The following is a 26114-nucleotide window of genomic DNA, read 5'->3' as shown; positions in this document are numbered from 1 at the left end:
TCAGGTCTGGACCAATCAGAGACAGAACCAGCTCTGGAACCGGTACTGCTTCCTTCTGTGGGCCAGTGCTGCTGGCCTGGCCAGCCTCCTCACTGTTACACATCCTGCCAGAGAGAGAGAAAATAAACAGATTATTACTGTTTTGCTAATTTTGTGTATTTTGAGTATAAGGCTTTGTCTGCCTCTCATAACACATCAATCGCCTACAGTGTATTTTCTAGTTAATGTCACCTTTTATTTAGATCAACAGTGTTTAATTGCAGGCAAGGGGTGTAAAAAGTACCCAGAAATTATACTTACCGGTAAGTGAAAGTATGGGTACCGTCTCAAAATCTTACTCAAGTAAAAGTCAGAGTATCTGGCTAAAAACACACTTGAGTAAAAGTAAAAAAGTTTCTACTTTTAAATGTACTTACGGTAAGTACTAAAATGTCAAAGTTAAAACTTTTTTTTATTGCAAGGGATAGTCCAGGGGTCTCAAACTCATTCCATCGTTTGTGGCCATCTCTGTAGCTCGTCACTCTGACCGTCTATTCTTCTGATAGCAGGTGTTTAATCAAAGATCCCCGCTTTCTAGTCTTGCACAATGACCAATCAGCATGGGTATGGGCGGGTTAATTTTCCATTGATGGGGATTTGATTGGCTGTTTTTAAATAAAGTACGTTAAAGTATTGTAACGAAGTACAATTACTCAAGTACTTTACACCCCTGATTGCAGGGTGCCACTGAAATAAACTCTGATGAATTAGAATGAGATGAAAAGAAAGAAAGAAATCCTCCTCTGCTCTGCTCTACTCATCTAACTATTGAAATGTTTAAATGCAGATATAAACAGGAATTCTTGGACAAGTATAAGTTAGGAGAAAATAACGTGAACTAGTACTTTTGTAATTATTTATTTATCTTTTGCTGTAGTGGATAGGTATATTATTTTTTATATTGATATATAATATTAATATGATATTGTAAGGAAGGGGCAGGACCAGATAAGCTTTGCTTCTTTCTGTCCCTTCTCAAACAAAACCATTTGTCCTGAGCTATGTTGACAATTGCTTCCATGTCTATAGGAAGATATATTTAATGGGCGGCTAGGTGGTGTAGTGGTCTAAGGCACTCGCCACCAGTGTGGAGACGCTAGGATTCGCGTGTTCGAATCCAGCTCTCCACATTGTTTTTCAGTTTGGCTGGTCGTCCGCAGTAATACACATTGGCCGTATTACGGGGAGGGAAAAACTGAAGGGTGGGGATCGAACGTTGTGAACAAGCGACTCCTACAAGTCGGTTGGTGCGCCTGCGCAGTAGAATCAGGAAGTGTCGGGGGCAGCGTGAGCCTCCCACGCGTTACTCCTCGACACTGAGAGGTCGAGCTGCGCAGGTGAAAAGATGCGACTGCTGTTACCTCAAGTACCGGAGGGGACTTGTGCTATGTATGACTTAGTCCTCACTGCAGCCGGCTTGTGGGAGGCAAGAAACAGCGTTCGTGACAGGGGAGGGTTGAATTGGATGATACGAAATTGGGATGGGAGAAAATATAGAAAATGGGAGAAAAAGTGGATCAAAAAAAAAAAAAAGGAAGATATATTTAATTTTATTTGTATTTTATTAATTTTTTTATTTTATTTTTTATTTATTTTTTGTTATTTCAAGTTTGTGTGTTTATGGTTGTTCGAGATAAATAAAGATCAAATCCAATCGAAATCCCTCTCCGCTGGAACTCACCCAGAGCGCTGTCCCGTGAACAGCAGGGGGTAGGTCTCAAAGGCCATGGAGCCATCGGTAGGAGGCGGCGCCTTGGCTAGGATCAGACTGACCAGCACCTCCAGGGCACTGTGGCGACACAGGGAGTCGCCGCGGCCAAACAACCCAGCCACGAACCTCAGCAAGCTGGGCAGGAAGAGCTGGCGGAGAGACAGGGGGACTCGTCGTAACTCAAAACACTGGTCCATCTTCTTCTTTTTTTCACAATGTTTTTATTTTCCTTTTTTCATTTCCATACAGTAAACAGTTCACAGGACAAACATAAGACATCTCGATTATTCCATTTCAACAAACAATTCACAGGACATACATTTAAACCAACATAAAATACACTGTAAATAATAATTTGGCCTCTCCTGTTTTCTCTCTGGGTAATCCTTTATCCTGCAATCACTTACATCTCTATATACAAGCATGGAACTGCACCATCCACACCCCCAGCTAGTCATTCAACTGGTCCATCTTTTAGTCTAATGTTTACAAACCGTAGAAATGTACAGACAAATCTATTTATACCATCAAAGTAGATTTAAAAACTCAGGTTTGGTGTGTACACAGTCCATCCTTGTATCAAGATCTCGTGTGTATTTTTTTTAGGACAAACCTGTTCAAACTGTTTCATGGTGAACATCTCCTTGGTGAACTCCAGGATGACCTCCTGCTCCATCCTGCTGTTGAATATCTGATGGAGACGGAGGGAGTCAGTGACACTTCAAAAAAACTTCAAAAGTCCCAGGAGCCAAGGCACACATTTTAATCACTTTATTTCAATCCGTGGATCAATATCACATGTGCATAGGATTCAAATATTACAGGAGGTTCAACAGGCTTTTAGGCCATTTATGGCTATAAAAAGCATCTTCGCTGCCTGGCTGCCTATTACAGTGCAGATAAAACAAAATCTGGCAATCTGTTTACACTACCCCCCCACACGCACGCAGACACACATGACACATATATACAGGTGCAGCTCAATAAATTAGAATATCGTGGAAAAAACTATATATTTCGCTGTATTGATGCAGTAATTTGTGCAAAAGGAGCCCCAACCAAGTACTGAGTGAACATACATGAACATTTCTTTTCTGAAGGCTGACATTTCTATATAAAAAATATTTATGTCTTATAATATTCAAACTGTCTGAGATACAGAATTTTGGGTCTTTCATGAGCTGTAAGCCATAATCATCTAAATTAAAACAAATAAAGCCTTGAAATATTTCACTTTGTGTGTAATGAATCTATAATCTATGAGAGTTTAGCTTTTTGAATTGAATTACTGAAAGAAAATAACTTTTCCACGATATTCTAATGTATTGAGCTGCACCTGTATATATATATAAATAATTATATATAATTATTATATATAAAATATATATATACAGACCTTCTGGACCATCTCCTGGATGAGTATGGGGGGCAGGGAGACATTCTCCCCCAGGAGCAGGGAGGAGGTGATCTGGAGGAGCAGACGGGAACAGGATCCGGGGAGAGCATGGCTCTGAATCAGCCTCAACACCGTCTGTATAGACAGGAGAAACATAGTATCATTCACAACCAGAGAGCATGGCTCGGAATCAGCCTCAACACCGTCTATAGACAGGAGAAACATAGTATCATTCACAACCAGAGAGCATGGCTCTGAATCAGCCTCAACACCGTCTGTATAGACAGGAGAAACATAGTATCACTTCACAACCAGAGGGCACATCACAAAATTGCATAAGGGAAAATCAACGGTTGTCTTATTTATTTATTTGGTATTTATTTATTTATAATAATTTCGTGAAGAATTATAAGCGCATCTCTGGTAGGCTCTAGATTTAAAGAGGTCCTTCTGCATTATTGCATGTGGGAAACACAATTTTACAGATTTGTTGATTAAACTCATCGACAAATACCATGACTGTTAAAGGGGAACTCCACTTTTTTTGGAAATTAGCTTATTTAACATCTTCCCTGGAGTTAGACAAGAAGATGCATACCTTTTTTGTCTCTGTGCGTGCATTTTAGCTTTGGGAATAGACGCTCCGTTAGCATAGCTTAGCTTCATCACTGGAAGTGAGGCAGGACAGTAGCCTTACAGTGCCTTACAGTGTATTGCAAGGTCTGACATTGACCAAACTTGATATGCATGACCTTGGTGGGCTCTAGGTCAACTCCTGAAAAGGGGGTCAATGTCAGACCTTGCAATCAAAAGTTAGGGGGCGCACTGAAATTATGGCAAGGGTTATTAGCCCCCTAACTTTTGATTGCAAAGTCTGACATTGACCCCCTTTTCAGGAGTTGACCTAGAGCCCACCAAGGTCATGCATATCAAGTTTGGTCAATGTCAGACCTTGCAATACACTGTAAGGCACTGTAAGGCTACTGTCCTGCCTCACTTCCAGTGATGAAGCTAAGCTATGCTAACAGAGCGTCTATTCCCAAAGCTAAAATGCACGCACAGAGACAAAAAAGGTACCGTATGCATCTTCTTGTCTAACTCCAGGGAAGATGTTAAATAAGCTCATTTCCAAAAAAAGTGGAGTTCCCCTTTAACGTTAGTTGACAATTTCTTTATTCAAGGACAGCCCTCCAAACTACCCCCCCCCCCCTGTCATTATGGTAGCCTATAAAATGGTAAATGGTGCATTTATATAGCGCTTTTATTCAAAGCGCTTTACAATTTTGTTCCTCACATTCACCCATTCACTCACCATGCAAGGTGCCAACCTGCTCATCTGGAGCAATTAAGTGTCTTGCTCAAGGATACCTCGACAAGCTGCCCGGGAGGAGTGGGAAACGAACCGGGAACCTTCTGATTACCAGACGACCGCTCTACCTCCTGAGCCACTGTCGCCCCGATATTATCTAGAGACTAAAGATCTATTTCCTTTATGGCTGGAGGTTTTGGATTACATTTTTGTTTTAAATAAGCTACAGCAACAGCTAATCTTACCTACTGTGGAAGTGACATTTGCTCTTTCAGTAGCATTTCAATTTCTACCAATTTACAAATATTATACTTTTCAACCAATCAAAATAATGCTACTTTTGATAACACCATTAATTTGTTGCATTACTGTGAGCTGTGGAAACACAGCATATATCTCCCCTACTGTATAGGTTAAAATAATGTCACGTCTTACCTGTGCAACTGTATAGGTTAAAGTGATGTCACATCTTACCTGTGCAACTGACTGTATAGGTTAAAATAATGTCACGTCTTACCTGTGCAACTGTATAGGTTAAAATAATGTCACGTCTTACCTGTGCAACGGTATAGGTCAACATGATGATATCACACCACTTTTACATGTTTTTATGCGTCTATGTTATGTCTATGTGATGTGTTGTGATGTCATGTGTCTTTACGATGTCTGTATGATCAGGGCTCCAGACTAACTTTTTTCACCACCGTCCCAGAACCGTCCCGAAATACAATTTTAACCGTCCCAAAGTGAATGTAACCGTCCCAAAAATCAAATGTTGTTTCTTTACTTTGGTTTTGTCGTCTATAGTTGTTATTGCCATAAGAAACACCATTCAGAGAAGGGGAGAATAAATTGATTTAGTCAAAAGCCTCCCAGGTGGAAAGATTTCACAAGAATAATTATGATTAAAAATAAATATATATATATATATATATATAAAAGTGTTTAACAAGGTGCTAGTATAGGGATATTTGGTCACAGTGCTGTTATAGTCAACCAATTTGAGCCATGTTGATTATTCCTTCCATAGGAAAATATATTTAAATGTATTTGTATTTTATTTCGTTTTAGTTTTTTTTAGTTATTACAAATGTGTGTGTTTATGGTTGAAAATGTTAGATAAATAAAGATCAAATCAAATCTAACTGAATAAGTTATCCCTCTTCTAACAAGAAAGAAAAACGTAGTTTAGCTTTAAACTATATACCGGTAATGTCATTGCGTCCAGAGATTCCACCTTTGATAACTAAAGTAATAATGACACTTGACTAGTAATTAGAGATGTTCCGATACCATTTTTCCCTTTCCGATCCGATTCCGATACCTAAGCTTTGGGTATCGGCCGATACCGATATTTATCCGATACCAGTGCATAAAAAAAAATTAAAAAAAATTATATAAATTATACCTTTTTTTTTTTTTTTTTTTTCAGATACTGTTATACTGTTTTTTAGTAATAACTAGAACGTATAGTATTTATTCAACAACAGGTGATTGTATAGATTTGTATTAGTATCATTAATCAATGAGTATGGGCTGCAGCACTGCAGATATACCCTACTCCAATGATCCACACGGACATTAAACGGTGTTGCACTCGCTACTCAGTGGCTCTGCAGATATACCCTATTCAGTCTGTAAGCTAGTGGCAGATAGAACGTTCATGTTGTGATTTTTGATGCAAAATAAATATTCAACATTCTCTTTTGAAACTCCGCCTCAGACTCTTATCCTTTGGCACTTGCTGTACTTTGCTTGCAGGTCTGCAGCCATTATTGCTGGATTATGTGAATAGCACCAACTTTAGACACGGTAACGTTATCAAGCTAAGCTAACTGACCTAGCTCGTCTTCCCGCATTGACATTAAGATAACGTTAGTAATAGTCAGCTAACGCTAGTCCGTAGCTACTTAACTTAAATACAATTCACCGTGGGTGCATTATTGTTGATAGACGGTCACGGACAGTGTTAGGTCCTGGAGAAAGGACAGGCGATCATCTGATTTGATGTAACGTTAAAAGCGGATGTTGTTCCAACTAGCTATCTTTCCAGCTAATGCTATCATAACACCAGCCAAACACATCCCGATTCCCGTCCGAGCTCCCCGTCACACCGCACTGTCGGGGACAATGGAATTTAAGAAAGTGTATCTGCTGTTAAAATGACACAGCATCACACTTTAAAACATGTTCATTTTATAATCCTCACTCTCCGCAGGACTCGGCAGGAGATAAATTACATCATGGGATCGGAGGCTAGAATTTACGTGTACTCGCCGATACCGATACCAGCATTTTAGGCAGTATCGGCGGCATTTCCGATACCAGTATCGGTATCGGAACAACTCTACTAGTAATGAAACATGTCCCTTAGATCGCGCTGTCCTCCTGGTCGATATTGATAACTGCTGCTAAAATAAAATAAAATAAGTCCCGAGTCGAGACTCCGTGCTGCTCCCAACGAATCCCAATAGTATGCAACTGCAGAGCCGCAGAGCCGCAGAGCCAGGGGCGCTTTCAGGTCCGGTCACAGGCCCGCTCAACAGCGCCCCCCACCCAACGGCTGAATTGCCAATGGCTGAATTGGAGTATTGCACTGTGCAGGCACAGCGGCCCCGCTCTGCGGCTCTGCAGCTGCATGCTATTCGCAAATCCAGCATCCAGCTCCCGCTGCCCAGCCGTCGTTATCAGAACACTACACACATATCATAATGTTTACAGCAAACTGTAGTTGATCACCAGGTATGTTTTATTAACGTAGAATAATTCATATATATATATATGCGCGCACTGACAGTCGGCTAATTGACATTTCCTGTGAAAAAAATAAAATCCTCTCCGTCCCGTTTGCGTACCAAAAAAGATTTCTGTTCGTCCCAAATCAATATTTGATCGTCCCCGGGACGACGGGACATCGTTAGTCTCGAGCCCTGGTATGATGTCTGGAACACTTCGTTCCTCTACAACAGTGGTCACCAACCCGTCGATCTTGATCGACTGGTCGATCTTTGAGACTGTCCCTGTAGATCTTTCCATGAAAATTAAAAATTATTATTATATTAAAAAAAAAAAAAAAAAAAAAAAAAAAAAATGTATTTTACCCTGAAAGTCCACATTACAGTTCTACTTTTGTTTTGATGTGAAAAGTGATGCTGCACTTAGCACTGACTGAGAAAGTACACATACAGTTCTACGTTTGTTTTGATGTGAAAATTATGCTGCACTTAGCCCTGACTGAGAAAGTACACATTACAGTTCTACTTTATAAAATGCTAATTGTAAATATGTTTGTCAATGTTAATAATATGAGAAAGTCCACATTACAGTTCTACTTTTGTTCTGGTGTGAAAAGTGATGCTGCACTTAGCACTGACTGCACTTAGCACTGACTGAGAAAGTACACATTACAGTTCTACTTTATAAAATGCTAATTGTAAATATGTTTGTCAATGTTAATAATATGAGAAAGTCCACATTACAGTTCTACTTTTTTTTTTTTTTTTTTTTTTTAAATAATTTTTTAAACAAACATATAAACAAACATGACAACACACGATAAGATATACAAGCATTAATTGTCAGGGCACATCCAATGAGATCACATTTTAGTTAGTTGTCTTATATAAGATATACCCCTAATACCTGTTATCTAAAAAAACCTACACACATATGCTCAGCAAGTAGCAGTTCTACTTTTGTTTTGATGTGAAAAGTGATGCTGCATAAGATGACTGCACTTAGCACTGACTGAGAAAGTACATAATAGTTCTACTTTGACGTTTTAATGTTGGACCAAAGCATTGCATGTAATTAGAATACAGGCAAATAAAAGTAATTTAGTTTAAAGTACAATCTTGGCTGTCTTTTTCTCTCAATGCTTCAATAGGTAGATCTTGCCTTCACCAAAAAATAAAAAGTGATCTTGGGCTTAAAAAGGTTGGTGACCACTGCTCTACAAGGACCACAATGGAAATAAGCTCCGAGCTTTGTGTCTATCCTTGGTAGTATTCCAGACTGTGCTTCTGTCACATGTTTATTAGTATATATTGTCAAAATAAAATCAATAAGAAAATCAATCAATCAATCAATCAATCAATCAATCAATACCTGGCAGACAGCCTCCGGCTTGGTGATCTTGGCTCCGTCTCTGTGGCCCGTCAGGGTGTGGAAGATGAACAGCAGCCTCTCCAGCTGCTCTGCCGCCTGGCCCTCATCTCCCTGCTTCTCCAGGAGATCCAGGACCTCCACTACACTGGTCTGTTAGGGGGGGGGGGAACACCACCACCGATTAACTCTTTCTCTGCCAACAACGATTAAACTCGTTATTGGCCGCCAATCGTTGAACGCCAACAACGAGTATACTCGTCATTTGATCGTTATTTATTTTATTCGCTATTTCCATTCATTATCCATCCAGGGAGCCTGGTGTTATCATAGGGAATGAGTCTGAGATCGCAAAATTCCAATACCCTGCCTGGTGGGTTGCGGCCGGTATTGCACATCCTTTGAAAGTCTGTGTATTGGCCTGTGCGTCGATTATATTGGTCCGGGCGGACTTTTCTAGTAACCTGAAGCTAGGGCTTCACTCGATCGCATTGAATCGTTTTCGGGACCCCCAATTAATTATGCTGTGGTGGGTTATGTCGTGGGCCAAATGGACATACAATCTACCATGATGGCAATCAAATAATTGGAATATTCTTTTTGGAATCCCACCGGCCACAGGTAAGAGCAATTTAACGTACATTTCAGCTTGATTGTGCCTTGTTTTCATAGCCATCGCCCTGATCAGCGTATGTTGTTGTACTAACGAATGCCGTTATTGACAATCAATTAATCAGAAATGACCCCCGCCCCCCTTTCATGCATTCATGATGGAACATAATACCGATCATATGCATTTGAATTTTTGATTGTAGCGTGTGTAGGAACGAAATGCCAATGGATAATATATAATACACGTCGCAGGCTATTACTAGCCTCCCAGGAATTACCCTAAACCGCTCTAAAACCATACTTATATTCACCACGGTATAAAACGGGAATGTATGGATGGACATTTTTTTTCTTTTTCACATCTTGAACGATAGATACTCGATGTCAAATGGGCCATAGTATTGCATCCATAGCTATAATATAGAATATAGTTATAGCCCTGCAAACAAGGTGACTGACTCCATTGGTTTAATGCGTGGCAGCGCATAGCCATATCCCGGAAACAGCGTGGCAGAGAATGATTTAAAGGGGTACTTTGACAACAACAACAACAGTACCTTAACACTTTGACTGCCGGGAAACGCTGTACAGCGTCATTCCCGGCCATGCTCAAGTTGCCGGAGGACGCTGTACAGCGTCCTTATATCAATATTTCAAAAATCTGCGATCGGATTCATATTTCCCCTCCGCTGGCCTGAGATCCACCAGGAGGACCCACTGAGCTCTCTGGCGGTTCAGGAGCGCCATCTGGTGGCCGATCGGCGCAATCGCCAAACAGGAAGTGCTATGGAGGTTGTGCTGGTCGGCCATATTACTTCCGGGCACTCTGTTTGGCTCCCGGGACTCGATCTCGACACAATACATAGCGATCGATTGCCAATAACTCGATAAACAACATGATTTGGACATATATACTATTATACAAGCTGGAAATGGACCCGATATTTCTACATACCATAATAGGTAAATGACTGTTCCACGCTCATCGCCCAACGGCGCGAGGAGGATACGGTAAGATTCAGCGTTATTTTTGATCGTATTCCATATAAACTGTTATGATGAACATATCACCCACACTAGATGAATGATATAACGCTGCCCACGGAATTATAAACGATCCCCCGCCCATCCGGTCATCATCAGATCATACGTAGATCATTCTAGAAGTACGTCCAATTGAAATTTTTTATATCGCCCCGATTGCCATCAAACTGTATTTCATCATCAATATAATGCATTTGGGGCTATATATCACGTTCTGGAGAAAGCTGCAGAAAGAGATGAAAACATACTTACCGGTATACATTAGACCATACTTTACTATGAATATGTGAATGAAAAAGTTTAACGTTGCTACACAATGAACAATACATATAGGACTTTGAATGGGCCCTAATAATGGCAATGTAGCAATAGAATTTAAAAAGTTATAGCCCTGCAAAGAAGGGGAATTTCTCCATAGACAAATAGCGCTGGCAATCCACAGTCATTTTCCGGATTTCTGGCCGGCACCTATAGTGTTAACCCTTTATCTGCCAGGGATTATTCGGATCATATACCCCTATCTGCCACTGTTGAAAGTCTATGGAGATGTTCCCCTTCTTTGCAGGGCTATAACTTTTTAAATTGTAGGGCAGTGTTGTGGCTTGGTTGTCGTTGACACAGCAGGAGACGTTGTTTCCAATTTCAACAAGTAGGTAATTTATTTAAGAAAAGAAGTTTTAACAGAAGAGCTATGGATTAGCAGACGGTCACCATAACTGAAAAAACACTCTGACCCCCCAACCCCACGTGCCCCCAGATAATACCTTCCCAGCCCTGCCCCGACATGACAGATATGATGACGTAACATATTATATCAGATATGACATGACGCACATTAAGATGACACATAGATTTAACATAGAAGAGAGAATAAAAACAGAAGATAAGTCTAAAGGTTTATCGTCCTGAGACAAAGCTGGAGTCAAGATTAAAAAAGAAAAGAACAAGATGTGATTTACTTGAAATGTCTATCTGTCCTATACTTGAGGTTGTTTTAAGAACATCAGCCAGACTGTCGCCCTAGTGTCTTTGAGCTCTGCTAGTTGACCTATATTAAACTAGTCAAGACTAACCCCTTTCCTACCTCCACCCCCGTATACACATTTTCCACAACAGCAGCTACGTGGCGTAGTGGGCAAGGCGCTCGCCACGAATACTGGAGACGCTGGGCTCGCCTGTTCGAGCCCAGCGCTCCACATTGCTTTCAGTTTAGCTGGTCGTCCGTACTAATACACATTGGCCGTATTAGGGGGTGGGAAACTGATGGGTGGGGATCGGGCGTTGTGGACAGCGACTCCTACAGGTCGGTTGGTGCGCCTGCGCAGTAGAATCAGGAAGTGTCTGGGGCACGTGAGCCTCCCACGCGTTACTCCTCGCCACTGAGAGATCGAGCTGCGCAGGTGAAAAGATGCGACTGCTGTTACCTCGAGTACCGGAGGGGACTTGTGCTATGTATGACTTAGTCCACATTGCAGCCGGCTTGTGGGAGGCAAGAAACAGCGTTCGTGACAGGGGAGGGTTGAATTGGATGATACGAAATTGGGATGGGAGAAAAATATAGAAAATGGGAGAAAAAGTGGATAAAAAAAAAAACGTTTTAAATTGTATTGCTAAATTGACATTACTATGGCCCATTCAACGTCAAGTATCTATCGTTTAGGATGTAGCAACGTTCTACTTTTTCATTCACATATTCATACTAAAATATGGTCTAAAGTATAAATATGTTTTTATCGTTTTCTGCAGCATTCTGCAGAACGTGATTTATAGCCATAAATGCATTATATTGATGATCAAATACAGTTTGATAGCGATCGGCGCCAGATAAAAAATTTCAATTGTACGTGCTTCTAGAAGTTACTACTCATCATCTGATGTTGACCGGATGGGGGGGGGGTCGTTTATAATTCCGTGGCCAACGTTAGATGATTCATGTAGTGTGGGTGATATGATCATCAGAGCAGTTTGTATCGAACACGGTAATAATAAACGCTGAAACTTACCCCAGTCTCCTCGGGCCGTTGGGCGATCAGCTTGGAGTAGAAAGTTTCCTATTATGGGATGTTGATCTAGATGAACCATTTCCAGGTTGTATAATACTATATACGTCCAAATAACGTTGTTTATTGAGTTAGGGCGAGCGATTGATTATCCAGTGTGTCGACATGGAGCCCCGGGAGCTATAGCGAGTGGCCGGACCGAATTTGGATGAGCACCACTTTCTGTTTCCGGTTTGCTGTTTGGGCGATCCGCCGATCGGCCACCAGATGGCGCTCTTGAACCGTTGGAGAGTTGAGAGGAGATCAACAGGAGATCTCAAGTCTCCGCGGGTGAAATATGATTGCCATCACAGATTTTTTAAATATTGATCTCAATGATGTGTTACGGCGTCATTGGCAGATTACGCATGGCGGAGAATGACGTGTTAACTCGTCCTTGGCGATTAAAGGGTTAATTACTCAGTCAGCACTAAAGTGGACACAAACCTTGTCCATAGACTACTTCTTACAAACATACCTGTTCATACTTCACTGACTCACTCTTTGCACATAACTGCCCAATTGCACAGCCCTGGCCTATTTCTATTCCTATTTTATCTGTATTGTACTATATTCTATTGTGCTATATTTAATTTAGTTTATATCCCATTTAATATTATCGGTCCAGGGCTCTTTTCATTCTTGCACGAGGAAGGATAATAATGATGATCTAGCGTTGATTTCAGGAAGATTAGATAATCAGGCAAAAAATGACAACGTATTCCACTAAAGGGCTATTATCGCGTCTTTTCCTGGAATTACTAAGAATCACCAAAACTATACTCATATTCAAAACGGTATAAAACGGAAATGTACAGATAAAAATACAATCCGTTTTGTACATGTTGACTGGAAGCAACTCACTGATAATCGACGGGTGTATTAGACCCATAGCTATCATTTAAGTTATATTTTAAGCACTCGCAAATCTCGCAGTCCCCCCATTGATTAAAGCGGTGGCGTTCTAGCACCCTCTCGCGCACTTAAGCAATGGCGCAGAATGAGTTAATGTCTGTCCGCTAATGTCGCACCGAAAAAATGACCAAAGCAAATACCTTGTATGTGAAAACGACTTGGCAAATAAAGACCTTTCTGATTCTGATTCTTAGGCCAACCATCTGAATATCACATCTCGCGTCTAGGATGAGTCTCATGTTGCCAGCTCGCGCCAAATTTCCAAAAGATTGGTGCTTGTAAAATATGAATGAAATGAATCCGAAGACGGAAGGTATTCTAGACTGGAATAGGGTGACCTATAAATTGTATATGGTAGGTTCCATTGTCCAGAGGGACTCTGGATGTGATCGATAGGGTTATGGTTAGGGGGTTATGGTAAGAGTTAGGTATATTAAATAAATTATGATTAGTTACAGCTTTGCAGCTGAGCCAACAAACAACGTCCCTCTTCCAAATCATGCCCTAGGTTCTTCTGGGCACCAGACACACAGACATACCGACTAGTAGGGATGGGTACCGAATCCGGTACTTTTAAGGGTATCGACCGAATCACGTCGGTACTACCGAGTACCGATTCACGTGAGATCCACCGGTGCCACATTTCGGTAATGCAAAAAAAAGTACTATTTTTTTATTATCCTATGGAGTGTGTCTCACGTCAATGTTCACGCGCACAATACAAGTACCTTTTAGTTCCGCTGAATAGTTCATTCCTGCTAGAGTGGTTTGTTTAATCGTTTTATACTTGTTATTTTGTAAAACATTATTTTTATTTAAAGATATGTGTATATATATATATACGTATATATTAACAAATTGTTCTAAATAAATTATAATGATAATAAATCATTTGAAGTTTGGAGAAAAATGTTTACAACTGAGGTAGGTAGATACATTTTTTAGAGACAAAAGTACATTTACATTTAGTCATTTAGCTGACGCTTTTATCCAAAGCGACTTACTGTACGACCGGTACCTCAGTTGTAAAAGTACATAAAAAAAGGTACCGTTGAGTACCGGTATCGATTCACAGGTACCGGTACCGGTTCAAATGTGAACGGTACCCAACCCTACACACACTACCATGTGTATATCCAGCCTAACCTGTAGAGACTCCCACAAAACCAGGCAGTGTTCTTTGTCCGCGTGATCGGCTGCAGCCAGGGCCATGTGATCCAGGGCGTCCCTGACAGTGTCCCAGGGGAGAGGGACTTCCTGGTCGGTAGACGGACCCAGCTTCTTCAGAGCCACAGGAAAGGCCTGGAGGAGAGGGGGGTGAGATGGAGCAAGAGAGGAAGAGAGGCGGAGAGAGAAAAGAAAGATCAAACACGGTCATTCCATAAGAAATGTACTCAAATGTAGGGCGGCTAGGTGGTGTAGTGGTCTAAGGCACTCGCCACCAGTGTGGAGACGCTAGGATTCGCGTGTTCGAATCCAGCTCTCCACATTGTTTTTCAGTTTGGCTGGTCGTCCGCAGTAATACACATTGGCCGTATTACGGGGAGGGAAAAACTGAAGGGTGGGGATCGAACGTTGTGAACAAGCGACTCCTACAAGTCGGTTGGTGCGCCTGCGCAGTAGAATCAGGAAGTGTCGGGGGCAGCGTGAGCCTCCCACGCGTTACTCCTCGACACTAAGAGATCGAGCTGCGCAGGTGAAAAGATGCGACTGCTGTTACCTCAAGTACCGGAGGGGACTTGTGCTATGTATGACTTAGTCCACATTGCAGCCGGCTTGTGGGAGGCAAGAAACAGCGTTCGTGACAGGGGAGGGTTGAATTGGATGATACGAAATTGGGATGGGAGAAAAATATAGAAAAATGGGAGAAAAAGTGGATCAAAAAAAAAAAAAAAAATGTACTCAAATGTAAAAGGTGATGCTGAATCAGGACATCTCTTTAAAAAGCACCATATGTGTTACTGTGAGACGAGACTCGTGACTCATTTGAGAGTCATATCACTGGACTATCTTGTATTAGTACTTTCTTTTATATTATATTTTATTGTAGTTGTATTTATATTTTATATTGTATCTATAGTGTTTAAAGATACTGGACTGTATAGGACTGTGAATCTCTGTATCCCCCCCCCCCCCCCCATGCTGCTTTGACACCCGAATTTCCCCCAAGGGGATTAATAAAGGATCATCTTATCTTATGAGTAGAGTCGAGTCCGCCAGATAAAAACTGCAGGTGAAACACGAAAACTCACGGTGGCAGCGCAGGAGTGGAGCATGTTGCGGACTCCTTTGCACATCTCAAACAGCAGCTGGCCGACACCCTCGGCCTTCTTCGGGTGCTGCTCCAGGTCTGAGAACATGAGACTCAGCAGGGCGTCCAGGTCTGGGACCTGAGAGGACACAGCCGGCGTCAGACAGACCCAACCAGGACACAGCCGACATCAGACAGACCCAACCAGGACACAGCCGACATCAGACAGACCCAACCAGGACACAGCCGGCGTCAGACAGACCCAACCAGGACACAGCCGACATCAGACAGACCCAACCAGGACACAGCCGACGTCAGACAGACCCAACCAGGACACAGCCGGCGTCAGACAGACCCAACCAGGACACAGCCGACATCAGACAGACCCAACCAGGACACAGCCGACATCAGACAGACCCAACCAGGACACAGCCGACATCAGACAGACCCAACCAGGACACAGCCGACATCAGACAGACCCAACCAGGACACAGCCGACGTCAGACAGACCCAACCAGGACACAGCCGGCGTCAGACAGACCCAACCAGGACACAGCCGACATCAGACAGACCCAACCAGGACACAGCAGACATCAGACAGACCAGGTGTCTGATGCTAATCATTTTTTTTTCTTTTTACTATTTAGAAGTAAGTAAAACTTAATTTTTATAGCGCCCTTCTCAGCACGAGTGCACAGAGTGCTTCAAAGCATTTTAAAACATCAGTGAATACGAGAAATAAAACATGTGAAGAGAAGGAAAAAACATTCAAATTCAAACATTCTAAAACAACAGAATAGACAACAAAAAACTAAAACAAAGACAAAAAGATAGACATGAACAGAGAGAAAACGGCTATGGGTGTTTAAAAAGTGTTCATTTAACCCACCTTTCTCATCAGAAACGAGAAGCTCTCTGCCGCAAACCTGCGGATGTGTTCCTTCTTGTGTGCCAGCAGCGTGCTGTACAAACTGAAGACAGGAAATATTTGTATAATACATTTTTTTACATAAAGTTTTTTTTTATATGACAAATTAAAAGGTACTATAAAATTTGAAATAAAAAGGTATAAATAAATCAAATAAAACATCCAGAGCTTTTAGAAAGGTGTGGAATAAAGTATTGCTTTTAAAGAAAAGATTGGATAAGTGACATACTGGTGCTCTAGTGTGACATTTAGTGGCCGAATGTTATCTAGCTACCTTTATCTACAACCTGATGAGTGTCTTGCAGTCGTACAAATCAATTAACTCTCATTACGAATGAACAATATGTAATGATGATCATTATTTATTTCATGATCATTGTGAAAGCTACCTCGCGAACCGCAAAGCTTCAGAGGCAGGCAGCAAACAAAAAGAGTGTTAATGTTTTGGAACTAGTCCCACAGTGTGAGGTATTTTGTATATATATTATATCTAACCCTTTTGCATACAGGTTATGTTGTGTGGATTAACACTTTCGTTTGCTACTAGCAAATATTTCATACGACTTAATGTCCAAAAGTCCAAACTATCCCTTTAAGTATTGGTTGAAACGGAATGGAAACATGGACGCCACACGGCACCTGCTTCACTTCATTGCACACCAGCATGCATATGTAGGTATGTATATATGTATATAAAATGGCTAGAGAAACTATACAGGGTAAGCTACAGTTTTGGCAAATATTAATAAGGTATTATTCAAAAATGTTTAAAAAAATATTCAATATAAGTCTGACAATAAAAACGAGCAGTTAGTAAAGTATGAATTAGTATAGTTAATATAGTATGATCTGATGATGCGTAAAAAGGGGTGGGATTAAATAAGTGCTTCTTCCCACTCCTTTTCAAATATGTAAATGACAAAAGAATTTAAGAAAATTAACTTTTGTTTTTTTGTTAATTTTTTTATAAAGAAAATGTATATACATTTATTATTTGAACGGCTTATGGCTATATCTGTACTTGATGTTTGTTTGTTGTTTGCATATTTTAGACAACAATTCAATCAAATCAAATCAAATTAACATCGTCGTCCACGTCCACGTCCACAGAGGAAGCGCCCGACACAGAGCGCCGCGAACCTCGCAGCGGGGGAAAGGATTGAACCAGCTCCAGGCTAGATTCTCAGCGCGCCAGACACGGACTCCAGAGAAATACAGTGGGGAGATTAACCCTTTGATCGCCGGGGTTAAATTCATAATTTACCATCCCTCGCCAGCCGTATTTAACATAGAGAAGTTCCCCTTCTTTGCAGGGCTATAACTTTTTAAATTGTATTGCTAAATTGACATTACCATGGCCCATTCAAAGTCCTATATCTATTGTTCAGGGTGTAGCAACGTTATACTTTTTCATTCACATATTCATACTAAAATACGGTCTAAAGTATAAGTATGTTTTTATCGTTTTCTGCAGCTTTCTCCAGAACGTGATTTATAGCCCCAAATGCATTATATTGATGATTGTATACAGTTTGATAGCAATCGGCGCGAGATGAAAAATTTCAAATGGACGTACTTCTAGAAGTTACTACGTATGATCTGATGATGACCGGATGGGCGGGGGGTCGTTTATAATTCCGTGGGCAACGTTATATCATTCATCTAGTGTGGGTGATATGATCATTGGAGCAGTTAGTATAGAAGACATTACAAAATAACGCTGAAACTCACCGTAGCTTCCTCGCGCCGTTGGGAGATGAGCGTGGAACAGAATTTTTTCTATTATGGGATATAGAAATACCCGATCCATTTCCAGGTTGTATAATAGTATATACGTCCAAATCATGTTGTTTATCGAGTTATTGGCAACGGATCGATATCCATTGTGTCGAGCTCGAGTCCCGGGACCTATAGCGAGTGATCGGACCAAATTGAAATGAGAACCAGCGTCCACTTCCCTGTTTATGCCCTGGGCGATCTGCCGATCGGCCACCAGATGGCGCTCTTGAACCGTTAGAGAGTTGACAGGGGCTCACCAGTACATATAATGTCTCCGGGGGAGAAATATGATTTCGATCACAGATTTTTGAAATATTGATATCAATGACGCTGTACAGCGTCATCGGCAGAATAAGCATGGCGGGAATGACGGCGATTAAAGGGTTAACTTGCAGCGACCCCAGAATACACACACAGCCCTGTGCTTGGTGCGCTTGCTCCAGCACCGACACATTCCTCTCGCGCCTAGCCATTCTGCTCCCTCCAGTTTCAGGGGTACCACTCTGGCCAATCATCTTAAGTGAACAGTATATACTGAGACCAAATCGAGACACTTCTCCTTGATGTCTGACACGTTACGCAAAGGGGAACATCTGAACACACAGATGCCCTGATTTAGCCTGGTATCGGCCCGCTATCTGATATCGGTATCAGTGCGCCCCCTAATAACTGCTTCTAGAAATCCCCTCACGGGGATAATTCTAGGGCTGTATCGAACAGTTCGAAGCTTCATTCATAACGTTGACATTCGAATTCTAAATAAACATTCAAATATATATTTTGTTGTCTATTCATTCTGTTTAAACTTTAAACCAATGGGGGTTTTCGTCACAGTTGCAGATAAAGATTAGGCTACACTAATATTATAGTATTATACTATTATAGTAAATTACTTGTCATAAAAATTTAAATAAAACATTTATCATAAATGATGTAGCCTATCTGCATCCGCTCGGCGCTCCATCAAGACGTCACCATCACTTTCGTACCAACCGTGCCCTTATTGGATTATTTATGTTGACGAAACTGACGAGTTATATTCATTAAAGAAAGTTGATTTAATACAAAAAAAGACTAATTTAATCAGATGAATCACTTTATTCAAATTGAGGATTTTGTTTGAGGATTCTTTTATTTTTTTAATGATTAAAAATATTAAATATGACGACAGACATTCGAAGCTCCAACTTCAATAGAAGCTTCGAATGTAAAAGAATATATATATATTACATTCGGTACAGCCCTAGCTAATTCCTCTCACCTGTAGACGGTGGTCATGTCCTTGACCATGAGCCTCCACAAGTACTTGTAGAGGTAAGAGAGGGAGGTGAAGGCCCACTCCAGCCGCTCCATGTCCGGGGTCTCCAGGATGGACGTGATCAGGCGGAAGAAGTCCGGGAAGTGGGGATAGAAGTCAGTCTGCAGGTCCCTGGCCAGCTGCACCACCAGGCTGGAAGGGGAGGAGGGACGCATAGTTGCTTTATAATAAGAGCTTAAAGAATAGGTGTTTTCATGCATACTTTTGTTACACTAAAATCTGCTACCGGTAAAGAATAAACAAAGAACAAATAATTTCCTTTTTTTTTTGTCAATTTACAATTTAAATTAGTCTTTTCACACACCCCTCCTAGTTACACACATACACAGTTTACACACATAATGTATTTTCTTCAGAAAAATCAGAGTTCAGTGGACGGAGTGTAGGGATGGGTACCGAACCTAACTAAATTAAGGGTACCGACCGAATCACGTCGGGACTCTGTACTACCGAGTAACGTGAGATCCGCCGGTGCCACATTTTGGTACTTTTTTTTTTGTGGTGACGTCAACGTTTCGTTTACCGCAAAATTGACCGTGAAAAAGAAACCTATGAAGTGTGCCGCACGTTCACGTCAACGTTCACACGCACAATACACGCTTACCTAGGATTTGACTTGATTCAACAACAACAAAGCAGTCAGGGCAATGGCAAGCCGAAAACGGTTGCAAGTGTTGTTACTTTACAAAGCTAGATGCAGACAACGCTCGCTGCAATATTATACACAGTAAATATTAACAAATTGTTCTAAATAAATAATAATAAATTATTTGAAGTTTGGAATTATTATTATTATTTTTTTTTTTTTTTACAACTGAGGTAGGTAGATTACATCTTTAGAGACTAAAGTACCGAAAAAAAGGTACCGTTGGGTACCGGTATCGATTCACAGGTACCGGTACCGGTTCAAATGTGAAAGGTACCCAACCCTAACGGAGATATGATAACAGCCACCCTCGCCGTCTCGGCCCCTCTAGGCCATCCTACCACCAAACACACACACACACACACGCCGACAGTGGCTCAGGAGGTAGAGCAGTCGTCTGGTAATTGGAAGGTTTCCCGGTTAGATTCACGCTCCTCCCAGGCAGCGTGTCGGAGTGTCCTTGAGCAAGACACTTAATCCCTAATTGCTCCAGATGAGCAGGTTGGTGCCTTGCATGGTTGCCTCCGCCATCTGTGTGTGAGTGAATGGTAAAGCACTTTGGATAAAAGCACTATATAAATGCACCATTTAGGGGTGTCCGATATTATCGGCCTACCGATATTATCGGACGATATTGGCATTCAAATGTAATATCGGAAATTATCGGTATCGGTTTTCAAAAAAAGTTTAAAAAATAATGTATTACATTTATTTAACCTTTATTTACCCAGGCAAGCAAGTAAGAACAAATTCTTATTTTATTCATTGTCAAAAGTATGCATCATGTTGTGTTAACACATTCCGTGCCACGCAATTTGAGCATATTATACCACTCTCTGCCAGCACTGTAAGCCTATGGAGATGTTCTATGCATCATGTTGTGTTAACACATTCCCTGCCACGCAATTTGAGCATATTATACCACTCTCTGCCAGCACTGTAAGCCTATGGAGATGTTCACCTTCTTTGCAGGGCTATAACTTTTTAAATTGTATTGCTAAATTGACATTACTATGGCCCATTCAACATCGATTATCTATCGTTCAGGATGTAGGAACGTTTTACTTTTTCATTCATAGATTCATATACGAAAATACCGTCTAGAATATAAATATGTTTTTATTGTTTTCTGCAGTAATTCCTAGAACGTGAGATATAGGCATAAACGCATATATAGATTATCAAATGCCGTTTGTTGGCGATACACGCTATATAAAAAATTTCAACTGTACATGATCCTAAACGTTATGACTGATCATGCGAGGATGAACGGGGGGGGTCGTTTATAATTCCGTGATCGTCAGTAAATGATTTATGTAGTATGGGTGATATATTGATCAGAGCAGTTTGCATGGATAATAATAAACAAACGCGCTTAAAATGACGTCAGCGTCCTCTTACCGTTCGACGATGAGACTGGAGGAAAAAGAGCCCACTTAATTGACGGCGATCTCCTAAAACCATTTCCGGTTTGTATAATCATAATAAACGGCCAAATCGTATCGATTATTGCGCTATGGCAGCGATCGCTACACACGGACGTGTGTATACAGTCCCGCAACAATATGCGAGTGCCGGACGCATTTCCCAGACGCACCGAGATCGACTTGTCCATTTCCGGTTTGGCAACTCGCCGATCATCCACCAGGCGGCAGTATTGAAGCGTTGCAGAGTTGTGCATGCTCCCACTGCATCAGACCAGGCTCCGTGAGGGAATTATGAATAACATGGCGAAAAAATTAAATATGATCTCAATAACGTTGTACGCCGTGGATTGGCAGAATTCGCATGAACTTGAAACACGTCGTAAGCCGTTTCCGGCGTGGGATGTGTTAGGAGATATGTAATGTTAATTACCTGAAATTATTCCGTTTTTTTGGGGGGGGAAACCCTGCATATATCGATATCGGTATCGGAAATTAAGAGTTGGCAATATCGGTATATCGGATATCGGGGGGGAAAAGCCAATATCGAACATCCCTACCATTTACAATTACCACACACACACACACACACACACACACACACACACACACACACACACACACACACACACACACACACACACACACACACACACACACACACACACACACACACACACACACACACACACACACACACACACACACACACACACACACACACACACACACACACACACACACACACACACACTAACAAATGCAGACACAGACACAACTTACTCCAGTAGTGGCTGGCAGGCCAGGCTCTTCCTGACGGCCAGGTGGGTCTTCAGACTCTCCACAATTGACTGCTGGTGGAAGACCAGCAGGTTGAACGACTGGCTCGTGTTGGACACCTCCCCCAAGAAGGCCGCTGGAGAAGACAAAAGAGAAATCTTACATTAGCTACAAGTAGCCCGTGTCTCTCTTCATTGTTTTCAATACAAGCAATCAGCGGTCATTCTCATCATTAAAAGGAGACATGTTGTGAAACCGTCTGTAGTGTGATAGTAAAGGGTTAACCTTCTGTAGTGTGGTAATGAAAGGGTTAATGAATTGTTTAGCAGTGTTGATTGGCAGTATGTCTTTACGTAAATCACGATTGCTGTATTAAAACATTCTAAATGTGGGCGGCCGGGTGGCCCAGCGGGCTAAGCGTCTGCCCACCACCACAGAGACAGTGGGATCGAATCCAGCTGTGGTGCTTCCGGGTTGGCCGACCGTCCATACTAACACAATTGGCAGTGTTAGAGGGTGGGAAAACCCGACGAGGGTGGGTCCTGGTCGTTGTAAAACAGCGACTCCTACAGATCGGTAGGGGCACCTGTACAGCGAGGTCAGATCCTGGGGGAGGTAGTGTCCTCCACACGTTACACTCCCCCAGTGAGAGTCCGCGCTGCCAGGTGAAAAGACGTGGGGATTGGCTACACAATACATGTGTTGGAGGAAGCATGTGATAGTCTCCGCCCTCCCAAACCGACGGTAGGGGGCAGAGCAGGCAACGATCAGGTAGGGGATTGGGAATTGGCATAACGACTAACATTGGGATGGGAGAAAAACTGAAAAAGAAAGGGGGAAAAAGAGAAAGTAAAAAATAAAAATAAAAACATTCTAAATGTTGCATACAGTGTTCTCCATCTAACTTTACATGAGCAGTACGTCACGATGCTGTATTAAAACATTCTAAATGTGTAGCCTTTTCCTTTTGCATCGTTTCTGCATAATGAGGAGTTGTCCCAACACTGAGGAAAATGTGAAATGTGTGCCTTTTCTACAGTTCAGCTGTGACAAGAACCCTCCCTCTTGAAACGAGCCATTAGAATTCATCTTCAAATTGACGTAGTTAGTAAAAACCTCAGGTGTGTGTGTAAAGATATCTTGGGAAAATGTGCGTGTACAAGATGGCGGCTCACTCATAAATCTTCTCTTTTCTACTTGTAGTTGAACCTAAAACATGTTTGACAATTTTCTTAACGGTAAGTTTGATATGCTATTGCTGGATCTTGAGTCATATTTAGGAAAATATATGTTTAGGGCATCTCAAAGACCTAAATTAACTTGTTGAAAAGGACTCAAATATGATACCTTTAAAAATAAATGTCCCCATTACGTAATTATGGACGTTTCAAGTAAAGTTGACACAAAGCACACTTGTATTTGATTAAGGCTTGTTCTTTCACTTGACGCAATGTGCCTAGTTTGCTAAAAAATGTCACCCACTACTCGTCATGGGGCGATTGGTTGCTAATGCTTGATACGCAATACGGCAAAGCTTTCGTTTTAATACATACTGAAATGTTCTGTCAAGTTGAGGTCTCTCCATTTCGTCAGTCCTTCAGAGAAATAGGTTTCTACTACCTGGGGAGGGAGCACAAACAATGTAATTTGTAGTGATCATTAAATAATCACCAAGAACATTAGGACTGCAAATATTACTGTTACCCACCCACATACACAATAATGTAGTGGGAAGCTAACCCACCTAAACACGCTCTACCCATGCTTTCATTTCTTAAAACAGAATTTATGCACTTTGTTCAGAATGATAAAAATGTCAATGATTTAAATTCACAGTGCAATATATTAGCATCAGCATCAGGACTAATGATGTAAGCTACATGAATATAACTGCTGTTGGGTACATTTCCAAAAGGCCCAGGAAAACCTGATCCAATATCTAATTTCAAAACTACATGGGTGTCACTCTGAAATGGGGAAGTTTTTCTTAATCCCTGAAAACCCTAGCCCCTTTCGTGACTGTGATGCACGCCAACAAGGTTTGGCCGAGTGAATCCACAGTCCCTTGCTCCTCAATGGCAAACCAACCTAGATTTACCCTGAAGAACTGGTTCTAACCGAACCGTTCGTTATACAAGTATCACAGAGAAATTTCAAAGGTACTCACAGTTGCACGAGGGTTTCGAACAGACAAACGTTAGGGTTTGAAAGCTTGGCGTTGCTAAACATTTTAAATTATTTTTATAAACTGGTCAACACTGCTCAAAACGGCTTTAGCTGCCTGATGCCGGAAATAAAGCTGTGTTGACCAGTTTATAAAAATTATTTAAAATGTTTATTAGCAAGGCCAAGCTTTCAAACCCTAATGTTTGTCTGTTCGAATTCGAAACCCTTGTGCAACTGTGAGTACCTTTGAAATGTCTCTGTGATAAAGGATAAGACAGACAGGAGTTCATATTGACACACTTTGTGTTTTTATTATACTATCACATCACTAGTCATTGACAATGACTGACTGGTTACATACCTCATCATATGCTCCAGTCCTGTCGATTCGATGGATGACATCGATGTTGACTTTAGCAAGCCTTTCAGCAAAGGTTTGAAACTGTGAAAACAATCAAAATAAGGGAGGATGTTTATTATGATTATTATAACTCATTCCTTGACCACACACACTGTAAACATGCACAACCAGATCGAATATAGAAAATCAAACAACTGACATGCATTGCTTGTATTTACATCAACAAAATACGTTACAGTATGTGGTGGAAGCCTCAATAGTCGTTGAATTTAAGATACTTGATACTTAATTTTTATACTGAGGCAGCTACAGGCAACAACAGCGGTTCCAAAATTAGGATCAAGAGTCCTAGGAGTGTTTGAAAGAGCTCCACTGGACATCTTTATTTTACTGTTAATTAATTCACTAGTAGTTATAGTTAGCATGAAGAGAAGGTGAATTACTCATTTCTGATCATGAATGAATGAACACTTTATTAACAGATTGCAGAATGGGTACAGTACAGTACGGCTCAATACACACAATTGTTAAGGGTTGCAGACCAGAGAAAGACTTTCGTCTTGTTTACATCAGGTTCCCCCATTTTCAATTCATCATGTAAATCATGTGTCCCACTCTACCCGATGTTATTGTTATCTTCACAGCTACAAGAAAAAACCTATGTAATTTTGCACTAAATCGTATCGAACAACAAACTACTTCGTAGAGACAAGATGTCATGAAATAGGGGCTGCTCTGGTAGATGATTTGGGGAAGCAGTGTGGTAGCATTAGCAACATGCTAGCTCACTATACAGTAACAGGACCCTCAACACTCACTCACCCTAAAAGTGTTCTCTGATTTGTGATACGACGACTTGGATTTGATCTTCATGTTGGCCGTGTTGCTTGATGCGAGATGACAGATAGTCCAAAATACAAGCCCCGATGAGAATGTGTCATGAAAAAAGCAGTTTATTTCTTCATACGGCTAGAAGTGTTTACAAGCATGCAGACGCAGGGGCGCAGCCATGTTGAGCAGCAAAGCACTCTGGGAAGGTTTTGCTCTCCACGTGGTGAAAGATTGGAAGGGGCGTGGCTAATGTTCACATCTACATGTCCACTTCATTGATTGATTGCAAATTTTATTAACAGATTGCAGAATGGGTACAAAATACAGTACAGCTCAATACACACAATTGTTAAGGGGATGCAGACCAGAGAAAGACTTTCATCTTGTTTACATCAGGGTCCCCCATTCGCTTTTATGTAAGTCACAATAAAACACAACATATGTTAGGATCTCTGTTTAAC

General features: G+C 41.3%; 1 protein-coding gene across 1 annotated transcript in view; it reads right to left on the bottom strand.

Moving 5' to 3' along the window:
• The window catches only part of utp20 (UTP20 small subunit processome component), a 118058-nt gene extending 92280 nt beyond the window's left edge, over window positions 1–25778 (bottom strand). Inside the window, 13 exon segments of the mRNA XM_084331035.1 lie at window positions 2–104; window positions 1721–1899; window positions 2364–2441; window positions 3147–3281; window positions 8563–8712; window positions 14316–14471; window positions 15422–15559; window positions 16310–16391; window positions 19389–19577; window positions 22299–22431; window positions 23849–23915; window positions 24823–24903; window positions 25645–25778. Coding sequence (XP_084187161.1) covers window positions 2–104; window positions 1721–1899; window positions 2364–2441; window positions 3147–3281; window positions 8563–8712; window positions 14316–14471; window positions 15422–15559; window positions 16310–16391; window positions 19389–19577; window positions 22299–22431; window positions 23849–23915; window positions 24823–24903; window positions 25645–25695 — 1542 coding nt within the window. The 5' untranslated portion in view covers window positions 25696–25778.
• Between the last annotated feature and the right edge of the window lie 336 nt (window positions 25779–26114).

This window comes from Notolepis coatsorum, assembly GCF_963971535.1.
Source record: "Notolepis coatsorum genome assembly, chromosome: 15".
Taxonomy (NCBI): domain Eukaryota; kingdom Metazoa; phylum Chordata; class Actinopteri; order Aulopiformes; family Paralepididae; genus Notolepis; species Notolepis coatsorum.
Note: the sequence above shows the minus strand (reverse complement) of the source record. Positions and strands in the feature narration are given on the sequence as shown.